The following is a 19,504-nucleotide window of genomic DNA, read 5'->3' on the forward strand; positions in this document are numbered from 1 at the left end:
TGCAGGCTAGACCTCCTCTGCTAGACATGGGGTCCCCGTGGAATGGCAGGGTGGGAGGACAGGGCTCTCTGGAGACAAGGGGACAGTGAGGCGGCCTCCAGAAGGGGGCGGCAGTAGCTCTTCCATTTGATTGGCGTTTCAGTGGATAAAAAGTACCTTCAAGTCCCACACCTGCTCCTGAGCGCAGCAGGAGCCTGGGCACGAGGGCTGGGGGACCAAGAATGGGGTCAGCAGAGACCTGATTGGGTGAGGGCGCCCAGAAGGCCCGCAGCCGGCCCTGGCCCCACGTGGGACAGGTGGGCCACAGCGGGGAGGCTGAAGGGGACTTCCAAAAGCCCAGTGCTTTACAGCTAATTCGCAGAGCGTCAGCTGTCGGCATCAGAGCAGCTGTATGTGCAGCTGGGCTGGGGCGGTGGTAGTGCAGAAGCTGGGTGCTGAAGCCACAGCCCAGCCACCCCCCTGGAGTTTGTCTCCTCCCAGACCTGGCTGCCTGCCCCCCACTTCTCTGCCCTGGCTCTGGGACTGGTCAAACAGGTGTGACTCCCCCTGCCGGGAGGCACTAACTCCAACCAGTGCCCGAGACCCCACAGCACAGGGGTGACAGGATTGTGTGTCGATTGTGGGTCGGTGGCCGCCGTGATCTCCGCGGTGATCTCATGCTGCCCAGGCCCTGCTTTAGAGCACGTTGTGTTTTGCCCCAGCTGCCCCACCCGGGGCTCAGCTAAGGACCAGGATTCGAACCGTTTGTGGCCAGGGCCCAGGGGCTCCAGGGCTATGAACAGGGCGAGCGGTGAGATAAAAATTCTGACAAACATTTGAGGTGTGTCGCTGCCAACAGACTGTTAGTTAATCGTAGAAGAATGTGAAACAATGTCTATTTGTGGGTAAAGAATTTGGGGGCTGGGATTTTTTTCTTTAAAATATTTTATAATAAGTACAATATTTGCCCAAGTGTGGAGAACTTGGAAAATACAAAAATTCGTCTGATTGCTAAAGCCATTCTTGCCATGACAAAATCGTAGAAACGGAGGACAGGTTAGTGGCTGCCCAGGTTGGGGCGGGGGGCGGTGCTGGGTGCAGGTACAAGGAGGTAACACAAGACAGTTCCCTCACCGTGATGGACAGCAAGGTATGTGGATCACGGCGGGGGTTATGGGAATCTATACATGAGGTAGAATTGCCTAGGACTGCACACGCCCACGACGCATGCACTCACACACACACACACGTGCATGCATGCACATGACACACGCACACAGGATTCAGCTTAAAACACAGGGTGAAAACCGCCAAGTTCCATCACCTGCTAACAGAAACGCCCCAGTGTCGGATGCCGGTTTGGGTGTCGAGCCTCTGCTTTGTGAGATGCCACCACCAGGGGAGGCTGGGGGCGGGCACACAGGACTCTCTGTGCTATGTTTGCAACTCCCCCCGAGTCTGTAATTATTTCACAGTAGAAAATTTTAAAAAGAGCAGGAAAAGGAGTGGTCCTTGGCCTTTGCCTGTGTAGGAACTGCCGGAGCAGTGGACCAACACCAAGAAGCTGGCCATCCAGGTGAAGCAGAACGTGGCACCCTTGCAGGCCAACGAGGTCAGCATCCTGCGACGGAAATGCCAGCAGTTCGAGGTACCACGGCCTCAGGGGGCGGGGCGGGGTGCAGCGTGCACCGCAGCTGGGCCCTGGGGCGGGAGCCTGATGGCTTCCACGTGGTCCTCCTGCAGCTCAAGCAGCACGAGTTCAGAGAGAAGTTCAGGCAAGAAGCCCCGTTCAGCTTCAGCGACCCCAACCCCTACAAGTCCCTCAATAAGGTACATCTGCTCAAGGAGGAGATGGGGTGGTAACTCTGGGGACCCTGATGCTTTCTCATCCTTCCTCAAGCTGTCATTCTCATGAGCCCAGAAACGTGGCCTTGATGGGACTGGGCTCGGGGCCATGCACGTGTGTGTGCGTGTGTGTGCACATCTGAATATCCTACGAGCCTCACAAACCCACCCTGCGGCTCAGCGCCTCCCTCTCCTAGGTCCCCACGTTCAGCAGTTTGCTGTCCCCTCGGGCTTTGCACTCACCCTGCTCCCTGGCGCCTTCTTCTCCCTGACTCGCCACGTGCAGCTGGTGGCCAAGCCTCACCTGTGTCCCCTGGTTCCCACTGCCCAAGTTCATGGTCAGTGTCCAACGTGCCAGCTCCATGGCCCCAGACCGGGCAGCCCATTCAGGCTCAGGCCCCATGGACTTCCACCTGGCAGGGACGTTTGGGGTACATGGGGCCTGGGGGGCCCCCAGGAGCACAGGGGGGCACCGCAATGCTCCCGGCACAGTGCTCAGCCCCCACTGTGCCCGGGCCCCAGCCCACACCTCGACCACACTCTGCAGTACCACAGGCGTGAGTGAGCGCAAGGGCACCCCAAGATGTCCTTTAGGGCCACCCCACAGTTTCCCTCCCCCGAGCCTCTGCTCTTTCCCCTGCTCAGCCTCGAAGCCCACCCTTCCCAGAGGCCAAGATCCTGCCTTCTCTCCATGGGCATTTTCTCAGTCACGCCCCCAGCCCACAGCATAGATGCCACCATTCTCTCCTTCGAGCCCCCCGAGCACTTAGCCGTGGACGCAGGCTAGGCTCTTTGAAGAACTCCCCTGTCAAGTCTGTTTAGGAACCATGTCCATGGTGAGAGAGGCCCGCAAGGCAGGGTGCAAACACTCGGGACCCCCTGTGTACCCAGTCGAGAGTGGTACACACTCCACACCAAAGCTTTCGCAGCTGCCCGCACTTAGTCGTGTGGCTCAGGACGAATCTTTTTTTCCTCCTCATTGCTTATCTAGATTTTTCTAGTTTTCAAAGCAATCAAGCATTACTTATATACATTTTAATTCAATACAAATATATACAGTGAGAGAATGGGGGAGGTTCTGGGAAGTCAGAAAATGTTAGGAGGAAGTCTGGCGTTCGTGCAACGTCCATTAAGAGTCAGTCCTCACACCTGAGCTCGCCGAGATGACCCACCCTCCCATCAGAGGAGAAGCTGGGGGCGGGCGGGGAGGCCGCTGCCCTCCCAGCTGGAAAGTTTGCCGCCACCCTGTGTGCGTGGTGTTGGCTCTGGGCTTCACGGGGGGGGGGGGGGGGGGATGTGGCGGGGGAGACGGGGAAGGCTCCGCCGAGTGCCGGCACCCTGTTCACCGGCTTCTGCACGCCCCCAGCAACAAAAGAGCATCGCGTCCATGGAGGGCGTCATGGAGGCTCTGTGCAAATCCGGGAGCCTGTTCGAGGTCACAGTGCCGGACTACAAGCAGCTCAAGGCTTGTCACAAAGAGGTCCGCCAGCTGAAGGAGCTCTGGGACATGATCATCATGGTGAGGGGGGCGCCAAGCCTCAGGGGGCGGGATTGGGGGGGCTCCACGGGCAGCATCCCAGCACCAAGAGGGGGCGCTCCCGTTATCCTTCCGTAACAGCCGCCTCTGATGGTTGATGGAGGCAAAAAGACGAGTAGGAAGCCTCACTGCTCCTGGTATCAAGGCTGTGTGTCCACAGCGGATGTGCGCGTGTTCGCTCCCCAGTCTCACCTCTTGGCTCCTGTATTTCCAGAGATATTTTAGCTCTTCTCTCTTTTTATTTTTTATTTCATTTTATTTTATGTTGGAGTATAGTCAATCAAGTGTTGTGTTAGTTTCAGGTGTACAGCAAAGTGGTTCAGTTATACACATACATGTACCTATTCTTTTTTTTTGGAGGGGGGGCAAGGAATAGCGACTTTATTTGGAAAGCCAGCAGACCGAGAAGATGGCCCACTAGTGTCCCAAAGGACCTTCTTACCTGAGTAGAATTCAGGTTTCTTGTATACTAAAAGGGGAGGGAGTGTGGCTGGTTGTTGCAAACTTCTTGGTGCTGAATCCTTTGTTCTTGCAGCTGTCCACATAGTTCTGGTCGCAATGTTGACCTCCAACAAGACAAGTGTTATTTTCTGTTCTGCAACTTTTTAATCTCTATATGAATGGAAGAGTGTTATACCTTTAAAGGTCAAGCCCGGGAATATTTCAAGCTATAGGTGACATTCTTTTACAAAGGTGCAGAGACAGTAGGACCATGTATCTATTCTTTTTCATATTCTTTTCCCATTTATCACAGAGTATGGAGAGGAGTTCCCTGTGCTAGACAGTAGCTCCTTGTTGGTTATCTTTTTTTTTTTCTTTATAGATAACGGCTTAATTTTATTTTTAAAATTTTTTTTTGGCCATGCCGCGAGGCATGCAGGATCTTAGTTCCCCAACCAGGGATCGAACCCGTGCCCCCTGTAGTGGAAGCACAGAGTCCCAACCACTGGACCGCTAGGGAAGTCCCTGGTTATCTTTTTTTTTAGAGAAATTAAAGTATTTATTCCATATACCATTTAGGTTTTTTTTAAACTTTTTATTTTATATTGGAGTATAGCCGATTAACAATGTTGTGATAGTTTCAGATACACAGCAAAGCGACTCAGCCATACATATACAAGTATCCATTTTATTTGTTTTGTTAATATATTTATTTTTGGCTGCGTTGGATCTTCGCTGCTGTGCGCGGGCTTTCTCTAGTTGCGGCGAGCGGGGGCTACTCTTCGTTACGGTGCGCGGGCTTCTCATTGCGGTGGCTTCTCTTGTTGCGGAGCACGGGCTCTAGGTGCGCAGGCTTCAGTATTCGCGGCACTTGGGCTCAGTAGTTGTGCCTCTCGGACTCTAGAGCGCAGGTTCAGTAGTTGTGGCGCACGGGCTTAGTTGCTCCGCAGCATTTGGGATCTTCTCCGACCAGGGCTGAAACCCACGTTCCCTGCATTGGCAGGCAGATTCTTAACCACTGCACCACCAGGGAAGTCCCTACATGTATCCATTTTAAATACAGCAGTGTGTACCTGTCAATCCCAAACTCCCAATCTATCCCTCCCCGCTCTTTCCCCCTGGTGACCATGAGTTCGTTCTCTAAGTCTGTGTTAGCTCTTCTCTCTTGTGCTCTTGAACGAACTTCAGAGTCTCTGAAAAGTCCTCCTCCCTCCAAAAGAAAACTCTTACGACTGTAGCTAGAGTTAAATCTACTCCATGAGCAAATCTGGGGAGAATTCCCCTCTTGACAGCCGTATTCACTGTCCCCACCCAGGAGCAGGCTCTGTCTTGTCAGTTATCTTATTTTTTTTTTAATTACATCATAGTGAAATGCTCTAAACGTCTTCATCTTGACCATGCTGAATCTACCTATTCCTCACAGAGAGGGGGAAAAACATCTCTGGAGCCCCAGGCTACCTCACAACCACCCCCAAAGAGAGCGAACCCATCGATGCCTCTCGATGGTTTATTGTTTTCGCAGTTCACTGAATTCAAGTCTCTTGTGCATGAACGACATTACTGAACAGTCGGTGAAGTCAGATGAGGATGCTGCACTTTCCCTCAATAAACAACCCTTAGCGCAGACCCAAGAATACAGGTTACTTTTCCCAGGAGATGACGATAAGCATTTCTGGTCAGGGTGTTGCAAGAAAAATTCTCCAAAACAAACTAGCCAGGACAATTTTATGATCACGGATACAGAGCAGCTTAAACGCACCAGAAAGGGCCATCAATTCCTGTGGGGATTAGGGTTTCGAGTCTTGGGATCTGCAAGGTAAATCTCTTGTAAACACCCCAATTGTTTATCTTTATCTGACACGGATGTCTGTCAAGACCGTGTCTTTCCACCCCAAGCCTGTCTCAGCAACCTCTGACCCGCTCCAGGACCGGCCCGTCCAGCTTCACGGCTGTTCTCAGCCTACCCTGAATTAAAGACTGGCCTCACAGGGTTCTGTCTCCACTCTTGGTAGCGTTGTCTCCCAGTAGTGCCTGTGTCTTGTTTCATCCTTTCGTGAGTGAAATATCTTCTGGTGTTTTTAATCAGTCAGTATAAGCTAGGTTACTCTGCAGTGACAGACAGCCCTAAAACAAAACAAAAAAAAACTGTGTGTAGTTAACCACAGACATGTATTTCTCATTCACGCAAAGTCCACACTCCAGTTCCAAGCAACCCTTGGGCAGCTCAGTGCACGCATCCACCATTGCCAAGGCAGACGGAGGGAACTGGGGGCCAGGCGTTGGCAATCCAGTGCTTCTGCCCCCAGGTGTCGGGCATCACCCACATTCCATTGGTCGAGGCAACTGACGTGGCTGCACCAGGAAGTGGGACAGAATAGATCCTGGTGAGCAGTGACGGGGCCCACGTTTTGCCAAAATACCTCTTAACTGCTGACTTTTAAGTTGAATATTTCATGATAGAACTGGGTTGTTGGTTTTCTTCCCCCCTTGTATCCACCCACTTTACCAAGCTCTGTCATTAGTTCTCAAGACTCATTGGATTTTGCTTCCTGAGAGCAATGGCAGGAAGGTGGCACAGGTGCCTTCCTGAAGTGTCCCCAGTAGAGGAGACAGTGAGAGTTTCCATCTCAGGTCAACACCAGCATCGGTGACTGGAAGACCACCAAGTGGAAGCACATCAACGTCGAGCAGATGGACATAGACTGCCAGAAGTTCGCCAAGGCTGTGAGGTCCCTGGACAAGGAGGTGAAGGGCTGGGATGCCTTCGTGGGGCTGGACAACACCGTGAAGAACACGATCGCGTCCCTGCGCGCCGTGAGTGAGCTGCAGAACCCCGCCATCCGGAACCGCCACTGGCAGCAGCTCATGCAGGCCACCCAGGTACCGCGCCTCGGGGGAGGAGGGCGCTGCTCCTTGGGGACTCGCTACAGGATGGGCGGGGCTGGCGCTGATAAAGCCGGCTTTGAGGTGCTTGGGCTCTGTGGTCAGAGGGGCCCCGCTCTGGGTTGGATGCTCTGCTGTCACCATGTTGAAGTCCTTAATGATTTTTTAACAAGGGACCCCATCATTTTGATTTGCACCAGGCTCCTCAAATTATGCAGCCAGTTCTGGTTGAAAGGTGAATGTCCCCGGGGCTCAGGACGTTTGGGGCGGAGGAATAGCTCCCCGGGTCCCCCACGCGCCACCGGAACACAGAGTCCTAGCACCCAAATTTTCCCAGGGGTATCCCCCAGTGGGGGGTCACTGGCCTTGACACTCACAGAAGGCAAATAGGAACATCCCCACCGTCAGCAAACATTGAACAAAACTCTGTGGAACGGCTACTCTGCAGAGGCCCCGCGTAGGTGCCAAGGATGCAGAGACAGAACACGGGCCCTGCTCTCAGGGAAGCAAAGGAAGAAAGAACAGCGTGGGTCACGGTGTTTGGGACGCCGAGTGGGATGCTCAGGGGTGGTTCTAGGAGCATAGAGTAGGCAGTCACCTCCATGGCGAGGGAAGGGCAGGAACGGCTTCAGGAGCACACGGGATGTGGCCTGGGCCCTGGTGGGGAGAAACAGACGAGCAGAAGGGTTATCCTGAGTGCTGAGACCACTGGCCAGCAGGCTCGTGTACCCCTTCCAGGGCCTGGGAGAGACCCCCGGGCGGTGATCAACAAGCAACTAAAACGTCCCAGGAACTGGGCATCACCGAGGACTGTTGATACCCGGGCAGGTATTTTTCCAGCCATGATTGAGAGACACTCGATTCCATCACTTGGTTAAGCCAGTTTCCATGGCAGGCTTGGAATCGGGGCCTGGAAACGTCTGTCTATGTGACAGCGAGAAGGATTTGAGGACTGGGTGACACCATGAAAACACCTGGTATTGTTACTGGAGTAATAGTACCTGTGACTTGGCCACAACTGTTACTAACACGGCAGCTTCCTGAGGTGGTGGATCAGGTCCTGCGACTGCTGTAACAGAGCCCCACACCATGGGGGGCTTAAAACCACAGAAGCGTAGTCTTCCCTGGCTCTGGAGGCCAAAAACCTGAAATCAAGGTGTCGGCAGGACCGTGATCCCTCTGGCAGTCTAGGCGAGGGCCCTTCCCTGCCTCTTCCAGCTTCCGGTGGCCCCAGGCGATCCTTGGCTTGTGGCCGCATCCCTCCAATCCCTGCCTCAGTGGTCACGTGGGCTCTTCTGCATTTCACTCCCTCCCCTTTCTCTGTTGACAACACCTGTCATCGGATTTAGGTTCCGTGCAGTTGATCCAGGACGATTTCATCTCAAGATCCTTAACAGCTGCAAAGACTCTATTTCCAAATAAGGTCACATTCTGAGGTCCAGGTGGACATGAATTTGGGGGGGACACTATTCAATCCCCTATCAGTGGACTCTGCTGTTACCAGTTTGACAGGGAGGAGAGGCGAGGCCTGGAGAAGTGACTGCCCAAGTCACGGAGCTTCCAACTGCCCCCGCCATGGCCTGGGTTCCTCCCTCGCCTGCCTCTCCATGAAGGACAAAGCTGTCCCTCAACGGGAGAACATGTGACCTTACGTGGAATGTGCCTCTTTTTTTTCCCGTAGGTGAAGTTTGAAATGTCAGATGAGACCACCCTGGCGGATTTACTCCAGCTGAACCTACATAAATACGAAGACGAGGTCCAGAACATCGTAGACAAGGCTGTGAAAGAGTCTGGCATGGAAAAGGTAGCCTTTGTTGACAGCAAAGTGCGTTTTGTAGGGGGTGATGCTGAACCCGACCCACCTGCCTAACCCTACTGAACTCTCCTCCCCTACGAAGCACCCTCACTTGCAGTCCATCCTGCCTCGGCCTTCTGAGAAGCTGAAGGGGGGGCGGGGGCAGGAGGGCCGGCCATCAGCCAGTACCCGGGGCAGTTCCCGGACACACGGAAAGTCTGGCTGACTCCTTTGCGATCCAAACGTCTCTCCTCACCTGTTTTTTGAGTTTGAATTGTCACATTTTGGCTTTCTTTTTTTTAACAAACTTACTGAGCTCTAAATCACATACCATGCCGTTCACCCATTTAAAGCGCACAATTCAATGGCTTGTAGCGTATTTACAGATACGTGCAACCATCACATACTAGAATTAGTCAATTTTAGAACATTTTCATCTCCTCAAAAAGCAATGAAACCCAGACCCTTACCTGTGACCCCCCATCTTCTCATACCGCCCACCCCAGCTCTAAGCAACCATGAACCCACTTTCTGTTTCTACAGGTTTGCCTTTTCTGGACATTTCATATAAAGGGAAACAAATAATATGTGGGCTTCAGTGTCTGGCTCCTGTCACTGAGCATGTTTTCAGGTTTCCTTCATGTTGTAGCATGTGCCTGGGCTTCATTCTTTCTTATGGCCAAATAATGTTTCATTATATGAATACACCACATTTTGTTGATCTGTTCATCCACTGAGGGACATCTGGGCTGTTTCCATCTGTTGGCCATTGTAAATAACATTGGCATGAACATTTTGGCTTTCTGAAAAGCGCCTCCTTTCTGAAGGGGTTCCTTCCATGTTCTAGGAAACTCTGGGTCCTTTTCAGCCCCTCATGCCAGACACTTGCTGAGCCGATTTCTGTTCCCCCAAAAGGTGCTGAAAACCCTGGATAGTACCTGGTCCACCATGGAGTTTGAGCACAGGCGGCACCCGCGGACAGGCACCATGTTGCTCAAGACCGATGAGGTGCTGGTGGAGACGCTGGAGGACAGCCAGGTGCAGCTGCAGAACCTGATGATGTCCAAGTACCTGTCCCACTTCCTGAAGGAGGTGACGAGCTGGCAGCAGAAACTGTCCGCCGCGGACTCGGTCATCTCCATCTGGTTCGAGGTCCAGAGAACCTGGAGCCACCTGGAGAGCATCTTCATTGGTTCCAAAGACATCCGCGCCCAGCTGCCGGAGGACTCCCAACGCTTTGATGACATCGACCAGGAGTTCAAGGTGAGCACAGCTCTCTCGCCCCTGCCTGGGCACTTTCGGAAATGGCTCCGTTGGAGAAAACAGGGCTCCTGATGCCGTGGCGGCCCCTTTCTCTTCCCAGGCCTTGATGGAGGAGGCGGTGAAAACACCCAACGTGGTCGAAGCCACCAACAAACCTGGTCTCTATAACAAACTTGAGAACCTGAAGAAGAGGTGGGTCCCACACTGTCCAGGGGAGGGGCTTCACTGTGGCAGAAACCCGAGTCATGCGCCCCTTGCTGGCCAGGACGGGGAAAGCCCCAGGTTGTGGGTTAACACATCCCCTTCCTCAGAGTGCGAGCTCTCGGGCCACATCCTGCCATGCCGGCCACAGAGCGGGCCTTCAGCCTCAGAAGAAGCACTGACTGCAGAGCTTAAACTATACCCTATCATACCTGGGGACACCCACCAGGTCAGGGGCTGGCAGAGAACAAGTGTGGAAGATTTGAATCAAACTGGGGCTGTGAACAGCCTGGGCGTCTCCGGGGCTGTCCGTCTAGCGCGTGGAAGGATGGGCTGGAAAAGACCCTCTGTCGAGCAGGACTCAGCAGCCTTGTTTCCTCCCCCAAGGTTGGCCATGTGTGAAAAGGCCCTGGCCGAATATTTAGAGACAAAAAGGCTTGCTTTCCCAAGGTTCTACTTCGTCTCCTCAGCCGACCTCCTGGACATTCTCTCCAACGGAAACGACCCCGTGGAGGTAGGTGGGCCCCTGGCATTGTGAAGAGAGGCCGACCTCAGGTGCGGCCTCCAGGCTCCAGGCGGGTCCCGGCTTGGCTCCATGTCCAGGTGGCCCTGGGATGTTGGAGGAGTGTCCACAGGTGTCCCTGTGGCATCTCCACGAGGTCATCCACACCTGAAACCACCCAGGGGCTGGGCCGTGACAGAAAGACCTGGGACTGGTCTCAGACCCTGCCCTTCACTCCCCAAGCCTCATCCGCGTCCTCTGGAAAATGGGTGAGATGCCCGTTTCTGAGAGACACGCCTGCTCCTCCTAATAAATCCCAGGCGCCAGGAAGAAAAGGTCCCTTGAGGTTCCTCTTCTAAAAGAGAGGAGGGTTAGCTACCCCGGCGAAGGGAAGCGACTGTCTTATTTTAATCATGAAGTTCCAGACGCACAAGAAGGCAGCCACAGGGTGGCCCACAATTTAGGTTCTGAGCGTCTGACCTAGGGACGCGGGTCCCATGCCGGGGACAGAACCTTCTCAAGGAAAAGAAATCTTCAGGAACAGACATTCGGAAGGTTCCACCTGAGAGCAGTTTTTGCCATTTGTTGGCTAAGTGCGTTCAGTCAACATCCCAGAGGCGGTGGGGGGGGGGGGGGGGGGGGCGGGTATAAGCCAAAAAAAAAAAGATGCTTAAAACCTCCCGAGGAAGACCCAGGCTGCATGTCTCCTGCCTTTGAACCCCTTGGCTGCAAAATCCAGTGATCCCCCCGCCCAATCCAGGTGAGCCGCCACCTGTCCAAGCTCTTCGACAGCCTGTGTAAACTGAAGTTCCGCCTCGACGCCGACGGGAAGCCGCTCAAGTGTGGCCTGGGCATGTACAGCAAGGAGGACGAGTACGTGGACTTTGACCGGGAATGTGACCTCTCGGGGCAGGTGCGTGCGTGTGCGGAGGGACGCCCCCGCCCCAACCCGGGACGACAGTGCAGCGTGTACAGGGCCACACGGCCTCAGACAGGCTGTCACCCCCAGCCTGGGACCACCCCTCTCTCCTTCCCTCTGCCTCTCAGAACAAATGCTTAAGGGGCTTCTCTATAGAATTTCCAGCACAGCCTTACCTACACAGTATGAGGTGCATTGTGAGAAAAAAAAAGAAGAGAAAGGAGGGGACGGAGGGGGAGAAAAGGTTTATTAATGCCATTGAGTCCTTATTATTTTATTTATTATTATTAATGCCAAGGGGTTAGTGTTAGCGGCACCCGCCCCCCTCTTTGAAGGGGACCACACACACCTGAAGCAGCCAGTTCTCATTCCTGCCCAGCGTAAGGGGCTTTACTGCTTTGATTTAGCAGAGGGGGGTCCCTTTACCTTGGGCAGCCCGGCCCCCTTTCCAGCTTCCCCCCACCCCAGGAGGCTGCTCCCTTCTGCTGACAGCAAGCTTCCCGGCTGCCCTCCACGCCCCCCCTCCCCCAATCTCTTTGCCCAAGTATTGATCAAGCCTTCGAATCGATCTTGACATTAGCCTAAGCGAAATGTAATTCAGCGGTAAGTCAGCTTGGGGGGTAAAAATCTCACACAAGAAAACCCAAGCTCCCACAACTTGAATTCGGAGAACCTGGCCAGATGGGGTTGGCAGGCCGGTGGCAGGATCCAGTCCTCAGTTCGTTCAGATGCTTCCCACACGTAACTGCTTACAGACATAACCACGAACTACAGTGAGCTCTGCCTGCACTGTTGTTGTAGTTTAAAAGAAAAACCAACCCAATTATCTCATTTCGGTATGTTCCCCCCAGTTGCAGTCAGTTGAAGTTTTGTATTTTAAGATACACACAAGGCTCGTCAGCAAGTTTGTCCACATGACAGTCTAAGACCCTGAGATGATGCACCTGGAGAGCTAGTGGGGGCTCCACTAGTAAGGGACACGGGGCAGCGGGGCTGGGGGGACAGGCCCCGCGTCTCTGCACATCAGCACCACTTCATAGGGTCAGACATAGACTATCTTCTCCTCTTGATTTTTCTCTGGTTTCCCCTCCCTTCTCTGCGTAGAAACAGTTAATGCACACGAATGCCCAATGCAGCTAGTTGTGCGGGTACAGCTGGGCTTGCTGACCACATTTTTCAAGCTGGTCATTCTTACTGCTCTGAAAACCTGGGTATTTCTACCCCTGGGATGATAAGGAGGAGGATGACAAATGGTCATTTAATTTGTAAATGACAAAGCAAGCCATCGGAATGAGCTGTGCTCACCCCTCTCTGGTCCCTGTGGCTCCGTCCCCAGGTGGAGGTCTGGCTGAACCGGGTGTTGGACAGGATGTGCGCCACGCTCCGCCACGAGATCCCGGAAGCCGTGGTGACTTACGAGGAGAAGCCAAGGGAGCAGTGGATCTTCGACTACCCCGCCCAGGTCTGAGGCTGGGTGGACGGAGCTCACCTGTCCTGGGTTAGCCACAGTGGGCGGAGAACAGCCACCTTACTGATGTGAGCTCTTCTGTCACGCTGAGAACGACGCTCACGTTGGCGGGGGGCCGGGGGCCGCTCTGTTTTCAGATTGCGCTCGCGTGCACCCAGATCTGGTGGACAACCGAGGTGGGCCTGGCATTTGCCAGGCTGGAGGAAGGCTATGAAAACGCCATCAGAGATTACAACAAGAAGCAGGTGTGTGCTCCCATCCCCTGTCCATCCAAAGCTTCTTGCTCTGAGGTGCCCACTTGTGCCACTGCCATTTCTGTGGGTCAAAAGCAACCAAATACTGGCACCCCCAACATCCTTCTGCCCAAGAGTAACCGCTTTAGAAGTACATGATTTTAATTCTCTCTCTTTTTAAAAAAATATATTTATTTATTTATTTTTGGCTGTGTTGGGTCTTCGTTTCTGTGCGAGGGCTTTCTCTAGTTGTGGCAAGTGGGGGCCACTTTTGATTTAACTTTTTAAAAGATTCTTGGTTAGAAATTTAGAAACTAAAGATAATTTTTAAAATAAAAACCCCACCACCCATATATAACCCCGTCAACAAATTCTTATCTAACATTCTAATCTTTTTGTGTGCATGTAATCGATTCCTAGGCAAAAATATATAAACTGTCCACACAGCTTTAAAATCCTGGTTTTACGCAACGTCCGCCGTCCTTCACGGCATCCGATCTTCTTCTACACCATTTTTAGTGGCTCCTTGATATTCCACGGGGGGGCCTGTTCCCCAGCGTTCCCCACCCCCAGTTGGGGGATAGCGAGAGCTTCTTTCTGTGTCTCGTTGTTGTGAACAAGAGCATGGGGGTCTTCCCTACCCAACCGTGGGGGACCCCCCCCCCCAGCCCGGAGTCCGCCCCGCGATGGGTGTCCCAGCCGAGGCGCCTTCGCTCCTGCAGATCAGTCAGCTGAACGCGCTCATCACCCTGCTCATCGGAAACCTCAACGCCGGGGACAGGACGAAGATCATGACCATCTGTACCATCGACGTCCACGCCCGGGATGTGGTCGCCAAGATGATCACCGCCAAGGCACGGGTGCCGGGAAGGGCCAGGAACCCCGCGGGGGGCTGGTGCCTGGGACTCCCATGCACGCCCCCATCCCAGTTATTGCTGCTTCCTCCTGGGTTGAGGGAGGCGGGCGACACTACTCCGGGCAGTGGCTACCGCCTCCTTCATCCCTTGTCTCGGCCCTGGTAAGCGACTGGACAAGCGGCCTGATCAGGGGTGCCCACGGTTCAGCGAGACTCAGTGGTGCACGGAGTTAGGCTTGACGTGGGCACCGTGGGAGGAGCCGGAGGCCGGGGAGCCCCCCACCCCCACCCCGGGGCAGGGGCCAGCGGGAGGCAAACCGGCCTGCCCCTCCTGCAGGTGGAGAGCGCCCAGGCCTTCACCTGGCAGTCCCAGCTGCGGCACCGCTGGGATGAGGAGAAGAAGCACTGCTTTGCCAACATCTGCGACGCCCAGATCCAGTACTCGTACGAGTACCTGGGCAACACTCCACGACTGGTCATCACCCCGCTCACCGACAGGTGAGGACGCACCAGCCGCCTTCCTGCCTGGCCCTGAGCAATGCAGCGGGGGGACTCTCACTGTTCTCTGGGCCCTTCCCCGTGAGTCCTTGCACTGTCAGACCCGAACGTGCCCTGCTGAGGCTGACGGGTCCGGGCATTTGGGTCAGATTCAGTCCTGCTACCAGCCAGGCACCCAGACTCGGGGGCCACGATCCTATTCCCTCCCTCCGACCCTGGCTGTATGGCCTTGGGGGTGTTCCTCAGCCTCTCTGAGGACCTGCGAAGTGGGGACGTTATTTTATAAATGCTCAGCAGCTCGTTGAGGGTCAAGCGAGTCATTTAACAGCAAAAAGCACTCAGACCAGCAGCTGCTCAGAGCGAACCGCCAGTGACTGTGACGTTAGGCAGTGGCCTCCTCTAACGCCCTGGTGGGCACAGCCCCCATGTGGCATCCGCCCCGGCAAGACGGTGTCTGCTCTTTGGCGACATCACAAGTGCTTCCCACCGGCTCCCTTTGGTGCCTCCTTGGGGCTTGGGGGGGGTGTCACTGAACCACAGTGAAAGAACGTGGGCGGCTGTGGGGTTGCCGCCCGCGAGGTGATCGGAGGTCCTTTGCAGATGCTATATAACCTTGACCCAGTCCCTCCACCTGATCATGGGCGGAGCCCCCGCTGGCCCCGCCGGGACTGGCAAGACAGAGACGACCAAGGACCTGGGCAGAGCCCTGGGCACCATGGTCTACGTCTTCAACTGCTCCGAGCAGATGGACTACAAGGTACGCATCCCAGGCCCAGGGGGGCCTGAAGTCCCCAGGGAGGACCACCCACGGCCCCTCCCTCAGAAGGCACAGCCTCCACGCCCCAAGTGAGCTCTAGATGTGTGGACACTGCAGGCCGGACCCAGGCAGGAGGCACCAGCTCCCCAGCTTGCTGACGGCGTCCACCAGACAGAGAGGCTGAGTAGTGGTGCCCCGACTGGCGGCCTTGGCCCTCCTGGGAGGCTGGGCCTCTGCAGCATGACCAGCGTGTCTGGTAGAGGCTCTCAGGGTGGGCACAACCAGTCCTGCCTCCCCTGGGGAGGTAACCCCTCCCAACCTACATTCCAAGCTTGTCCCCGGCAACTGGGGGCACCAGACAGAGTGAGCACCTTTGAGAGCTTGGGGGGCAGGGTAGCATGAGGGGTGGGTATAGGGTAGGGGCTGGGTCCTAGCGGTCACTGGAGACTTTGCAGGACAGCCACAGCTCTCAAAGGGCCCGGAAGAGGGGTGACCATGGAGGTCAGGTCAAAGCAGCCCCTGGGGGCCGGGGGGGACACTGAGATCAGGAGCTCGGGCCTGCAGGGGGCCTCCCTGCCCCACCCCCATCGGAGCCCCACAGTCCAGGGGACCCCATCTTGAGGCTGAGGGTGAGGACAGCTGCCCCTTCTGACTCTCAAGGCCGCAGCCTGCACCGGCTTTCTGGGTTTTAGAAAAGTGAAATCTGAAGCTGGATCCTCCCAGAAGGAATCCTGTATGTAAACGTTGAAGAACCATCCTGATTATCCAGCTGCGGCCTGCCGTCCGTCCCCATACCTTAGAGGGAAGCCCCCCTCTCCTGTGTGCTAGCGGAAAATGCAAGGGCTGAACTTTACACAAACTCGCTAATCTGAGCCCGGGCAAAGCCCCCATGCCAGGGAGGGTCTGGACTCTTCCTGGCACCCGGCCCCGGGCAGGATTATCCCTCCCAGGGAGTGAACGTCCTGCCTCTAGCCTTCTGAGGGCCCCAAAGTTCCCAAGCCTGACCCTCAGCCAGGGGGCTGATGGGGCAGGTAGGGGCTCCCGGCAGGGCTCTCCACGCGTGCTTCTCCCATCTCACCCTTTCTAGTCCTGTGGCAATATCTACAAGGGCCTGGCCCAGACTGGAGCCTGGGGCTGCTTCGATGAGTTCAATCGAATCTCCGTGGAGGTCTTGTCTGTGATCGCCGTACAGGTAGGGCCCGCGTGGTCTCTGGGTCACGTACGGGAACTCACTGCCCTGCCGGCTTGGCGCTCGTCAGCTTTCCTGTAGGATCAGGTCAGCCTCACTGAGTTGGGGGGTGTGGCACAAAGGTGAGCGGGACCCCAGCCCTGTCCTTCAGGGGCCCACAGAAGGAAAACAGTAAGGATCAGACCCAGTGGCACATATGTAACCGAATACAGACGAGGGGATAATCAGTTTTGCCTAGGGGACCAGGACAGAGGGCTTGGTCTCAATTACCAATGGAGCTGGGCATTGAAGGATGTCTAGGAGTTTATCAGTTAGACAAGGGTGCTGGGAGGGAGAGAAGGAGGAAATGAGCCCGAATATTTTGGGAACACCCATGACAGAGTGCAGGACTGCCTAGTTCTGGGCTTTATTTGAACTGTCTGTGCCTTCATCTTCTAATCTGTAGAATGGGTTTGCTGGCAGGATTAGGGGTGAGTGCAGGTAGCTGGCCTCCTCCACTGTTGTTTCCCCACCTTGGCATAGACATGGAACTATCCCCAAGCCCTGGGGCTGGAGGCCAGTACTGCAAAGAGAGGACGAGGGCAGCCAGCGCCCCCTGGACCCATGGGCAATGCTGACGGCTGCCTTGGGGACCCCTGCCCCCAAAGTCAGTGCACAGACCCCAGGATAATCACGTAGAGCTCTGTTGACTCGGATGGAGGAGCAGGAACTGGGACGGAACATTAGGAGAGGCTCCACGTGGAGGGGAGAGGTCCCACCGCCAGCCCCTGCCCTGCTGGGTTGTGAGCCGCACGCTGCAGACCAGTCTGGGAGGAAAGTCCTGGACAACTAGGCATGCGCTTTGCTCCAAAGCCCCAGGCTCATAGGTCAGGGCTTAAACTGTGGCTGCAGGGCGCCCTCCAGTGGTGGCTTGGAGATTTGCAGCTGCTCAGCACCACCGAGGGTCAAAGGCAGCTAATGGTCCCTGAATTCAGATTTCACCCGGGGCTGAGTTTCTTTTTTTTTTTTTTCTTTTTGCGGTAAGTGGGCCTCTCACTGTTGTGGCCTCTCCTGTTGCAGAGCACAGGCTCCGGACGCACAGGCTCAGCGGCCATGGCTCACGGGCCTAGCCGCTCCATAGCATGCGGGATCTTCCCGGATGGGGGCACGAACCCATGTACGCTGCATTTGCAGACGGACTCTTAACCACTGAGCCACCAGGGAAGCCCGGGGCTGACTTTCTGATGTGGGGATGGCTACCAGTCAGCCCTCCCACGGGTCACACTGCCCGAGCAGGAACGGGACACACAGAGCGGCCAGGGGGTGGGACGCCACTCAGTAATATCAAGGAACAACCCCAACCTGGAGGAACCCCCAGGGCGTCTCACTGAGTGACCAAAGCCCGTCTCAGGTGACACACTGTACCATCCCGCTTACTAACGTTCACGAAAGACAGAATCACAGAAACGGGAGCAGATGAGTGGTTGCAGGGGGTCGGGGAGGGCAGGGTGGGAGAACGGTGGGGGTGGCTATAGAGGGTGACAACACCTGAGGTCACAGAAACGTCCCATCATCACGTGGCTGTCCTGGTGGTGATGCTGCACTACGGTCACCCTTGGGGGGCGCCTGGGAGGGGCCCATGGGATCCCCTCCTCGTTCGTTCTTACAACCGCATGTGAATCTACGGTTGTATCAAAGTTTAAAGTTTAATTTAAAAAAAGAAAAATCAGGAAGGTCCTCTGCAAATTCACAGCCACACGCTTTAGCACAAACGGCGATCCGTCCCGCCCGTCGAAGGTGGTCATTCCCACGTGAACGCGTCTGTATACCCACTGTTTAGGTAAAATGTATCCAAGATGCAATTCGGGCCAAGAAAGAAACGTTTAATTTCCTGGGAGAGATGATAAGGCTTATCCCCAGTGTTGGCCTCTTCATCACCATGAACCCCGGGTACGCCGGACGCACGGAGCTGCCCGAGAACTTAAAGGCCTTGTTCAGGTGTGTGGTGGGCGCGGATGGCATGAGGAAGTGCCCAGGAGGGCGCTGTGGAGGGCAGAGGGCGAGGCCGACCAGAGGGGGCTGTGGGAGAGGAGGAGTCTGGAGACAAGGCCTGAGTAAGAAGGACCAGCCCGCCGGGGCCTCTGACACCTGGGATGGAGGTCCCGTTTCCGGTACATCCGGCCAGTGAGGGAGGACAGGGCTCAGGTGACTCTCAGAGGAGTTGAGTCAAGGGATGCAGGGCCTGGAGACGCCCCTGCGCAGGGTGTAGGAGGAACAAGTGAAGCGGGAGCGCAGCCAAGCGGCGGGTGGGGGCCTGGGAACCCGGCTCCGCACCTAGACTCTCAGCCAGTGGTGCTGTGCTCCTCCTGGCAGGTGAGGTGTGCCCCTAGGTGACAAGGGGCAGGTGGGGGCATAGTTGGAAGAGGGGGAGAAGCCAAGGCAGACCCCGCTGACCCCCTCAGGCCCTGCGCCATGGTGGTCCCCGACTTTGAACTGATATGCGAGATCATGCTGGTGTCTGAGGGCTTTCTGGAGGCCCGCCTTCTGGCCAGGAAGTTCATCACGCTCTACACCTTGTGCAAAGAGCTGCTGTCAAAGCAGGTGTGTGACAGCGTCCTGGGCCCACAGAGCTGGGGTCGGGAGGGGTTACAAACGCAGGTGGCCCGCATGCCTCCACGCGTCCCGGCGGCAGGCTGGCCTCCGTCCCAGCACCCCGCCGGCGCGCTCACGCCCGCCCGGCCCTGCCCTCCACTCGCAGGATCATTATGACTGGGGCTTGCGGGCCATCAAGTCTGTGCTGGTGGTGGCCGGCTCCCTGAAGAGGGCCGACCCCGGCCGAGCAGAGGACCAGGTGCTGATGAGGGCGCTCAGGGACTTCAACATCCCCAAGATCGTCGCCGACGACCTGCCCGTGTTCATGGGGCTCATCGGGGACCTCTTCCCTGCGCTGGACGTGCCTCGGAAACGGGACCTGAATTTTGAGAAGGTGGGTACAGCCAGGGTCACGGTGGCCCGGGAAGCCACACCCCAGCCTCCTTCCCGCCGAGGATGCCTCTTTCCGCCACACACTGTGGCAGGTACCCACACTGGGGTGGTGGTCACGTCTGCCAGCGGGCAATGGCCACACATGCACGGCTCCCTCTGCCCCGAGGAACGTCC

At 55.8% G+C, this 19,504-nt stretch overlaps 2 protein-coding genes across 4 annotated transcripts in view; one reads left to right on the top strand and one right to left on the bottom strand.

Moving 5' to 3' along the window:
- DNAH17 (dynein axonemal heavy chain 17) overlaps positions 1–19,504 on the top strand; it is a 110,443-nt gene that overhangs the window by 34,311 nt on the left and 56,628 nt on the right. Inside the window, exons 22-39 of one of the 2 annotated variants that reach the window (XM_067715435.1) lie at positions 1,511–1,627; positions 1,723–1,809; positions 3,191–3,343; positions 6,434–6,682; positions 8,367–8,489; positions 9,396–9,743; positions 9,844–9,935; positions 10,332–10,458; positions 11,207–11,359; positions 12,702–12,827; positions 12,971–13,078; positions 13,789–13,920; positions 14,260–14,420; positions 15,021–15,177; positions 16,265–16,369; positions 18,186–18,343; positions 18,808–18,946; positions 19,104–19,331. In XM_067715435.1, the coding sequence (XP_067571536.1) occupies positions 1,511–1,627; positions 1,723–1,809; positions 3,191–3,343; positions 6,434–6,682; positions 8,367–8,489; positions 9,396–9,743; positions 9,844–9,935; positions 10,332–10,458; positions 11,207–11,359; positions 12,702–12,827; positions 12,971–13,078; positions 13,789–13,920; positions 14,260–14,420; positions 15,021–15,177; positions 16,265–16,369; positions 18,186–18,343; positions 18,808–18,946; positions 19,104–19,331 (2,763 nt within the window). Of the gene's footprint in view, positions 1–1,510; positions 1,628–1,722; positions 1,810–3,190; positions 3,344–6,433; positions 6,683–8,366; positions 8,490–9,395; positions 9,744–9,843; positions 9,936–10,331; positions 10,459–11,206; positions 11,360–12,701; positions 12,828–12,970; positions 13,079–13,788; positions 13,921–14,259; positions 14,421–15,020; positions 15,178–16,264; positions 16,370–18,185; positions 18,344–18,807; positions 18,947–19,103; positions 19,332–19,504 lie in introns of those variants that run through there. The other variant, XM_067715434.1, reaches the window with a different exon arrangement.
- The window catches only part of PGS1 (phosphatidylglycerophosphate synthase 1), a 108,627-nt gene continuing 94,636 nt past the window's right edge, over positions 5,514–19,504 (bottom strand). For both annotated transcript variants that reach the window (XR_010937420.1, XM_067715439.1), the window contains one exon: positions 5,514–5,926. The gene's annotated coding sequence lies outside the window, so the exon portion shown is untranslated. The remainder of the gene's footprint in view (positions 5,927–19,504) is intronic.

The sequence above is a fragment of the Pseudorca crassidens genome, chromosome 19 (genome assembly GCF_039906515.1).
Source record: "Pseudorca crassidens isolate mPseCra1 chromosome 19, mPseCra1.hap1, whole genome shotgun sequence".
Classification (NCBI taxonomy): Eukaryota; Metazoa; Chordata; class Mammalia; order Artiodactyla; family Delphinidae; genus Pseudorca; species Pseudorca crassidens.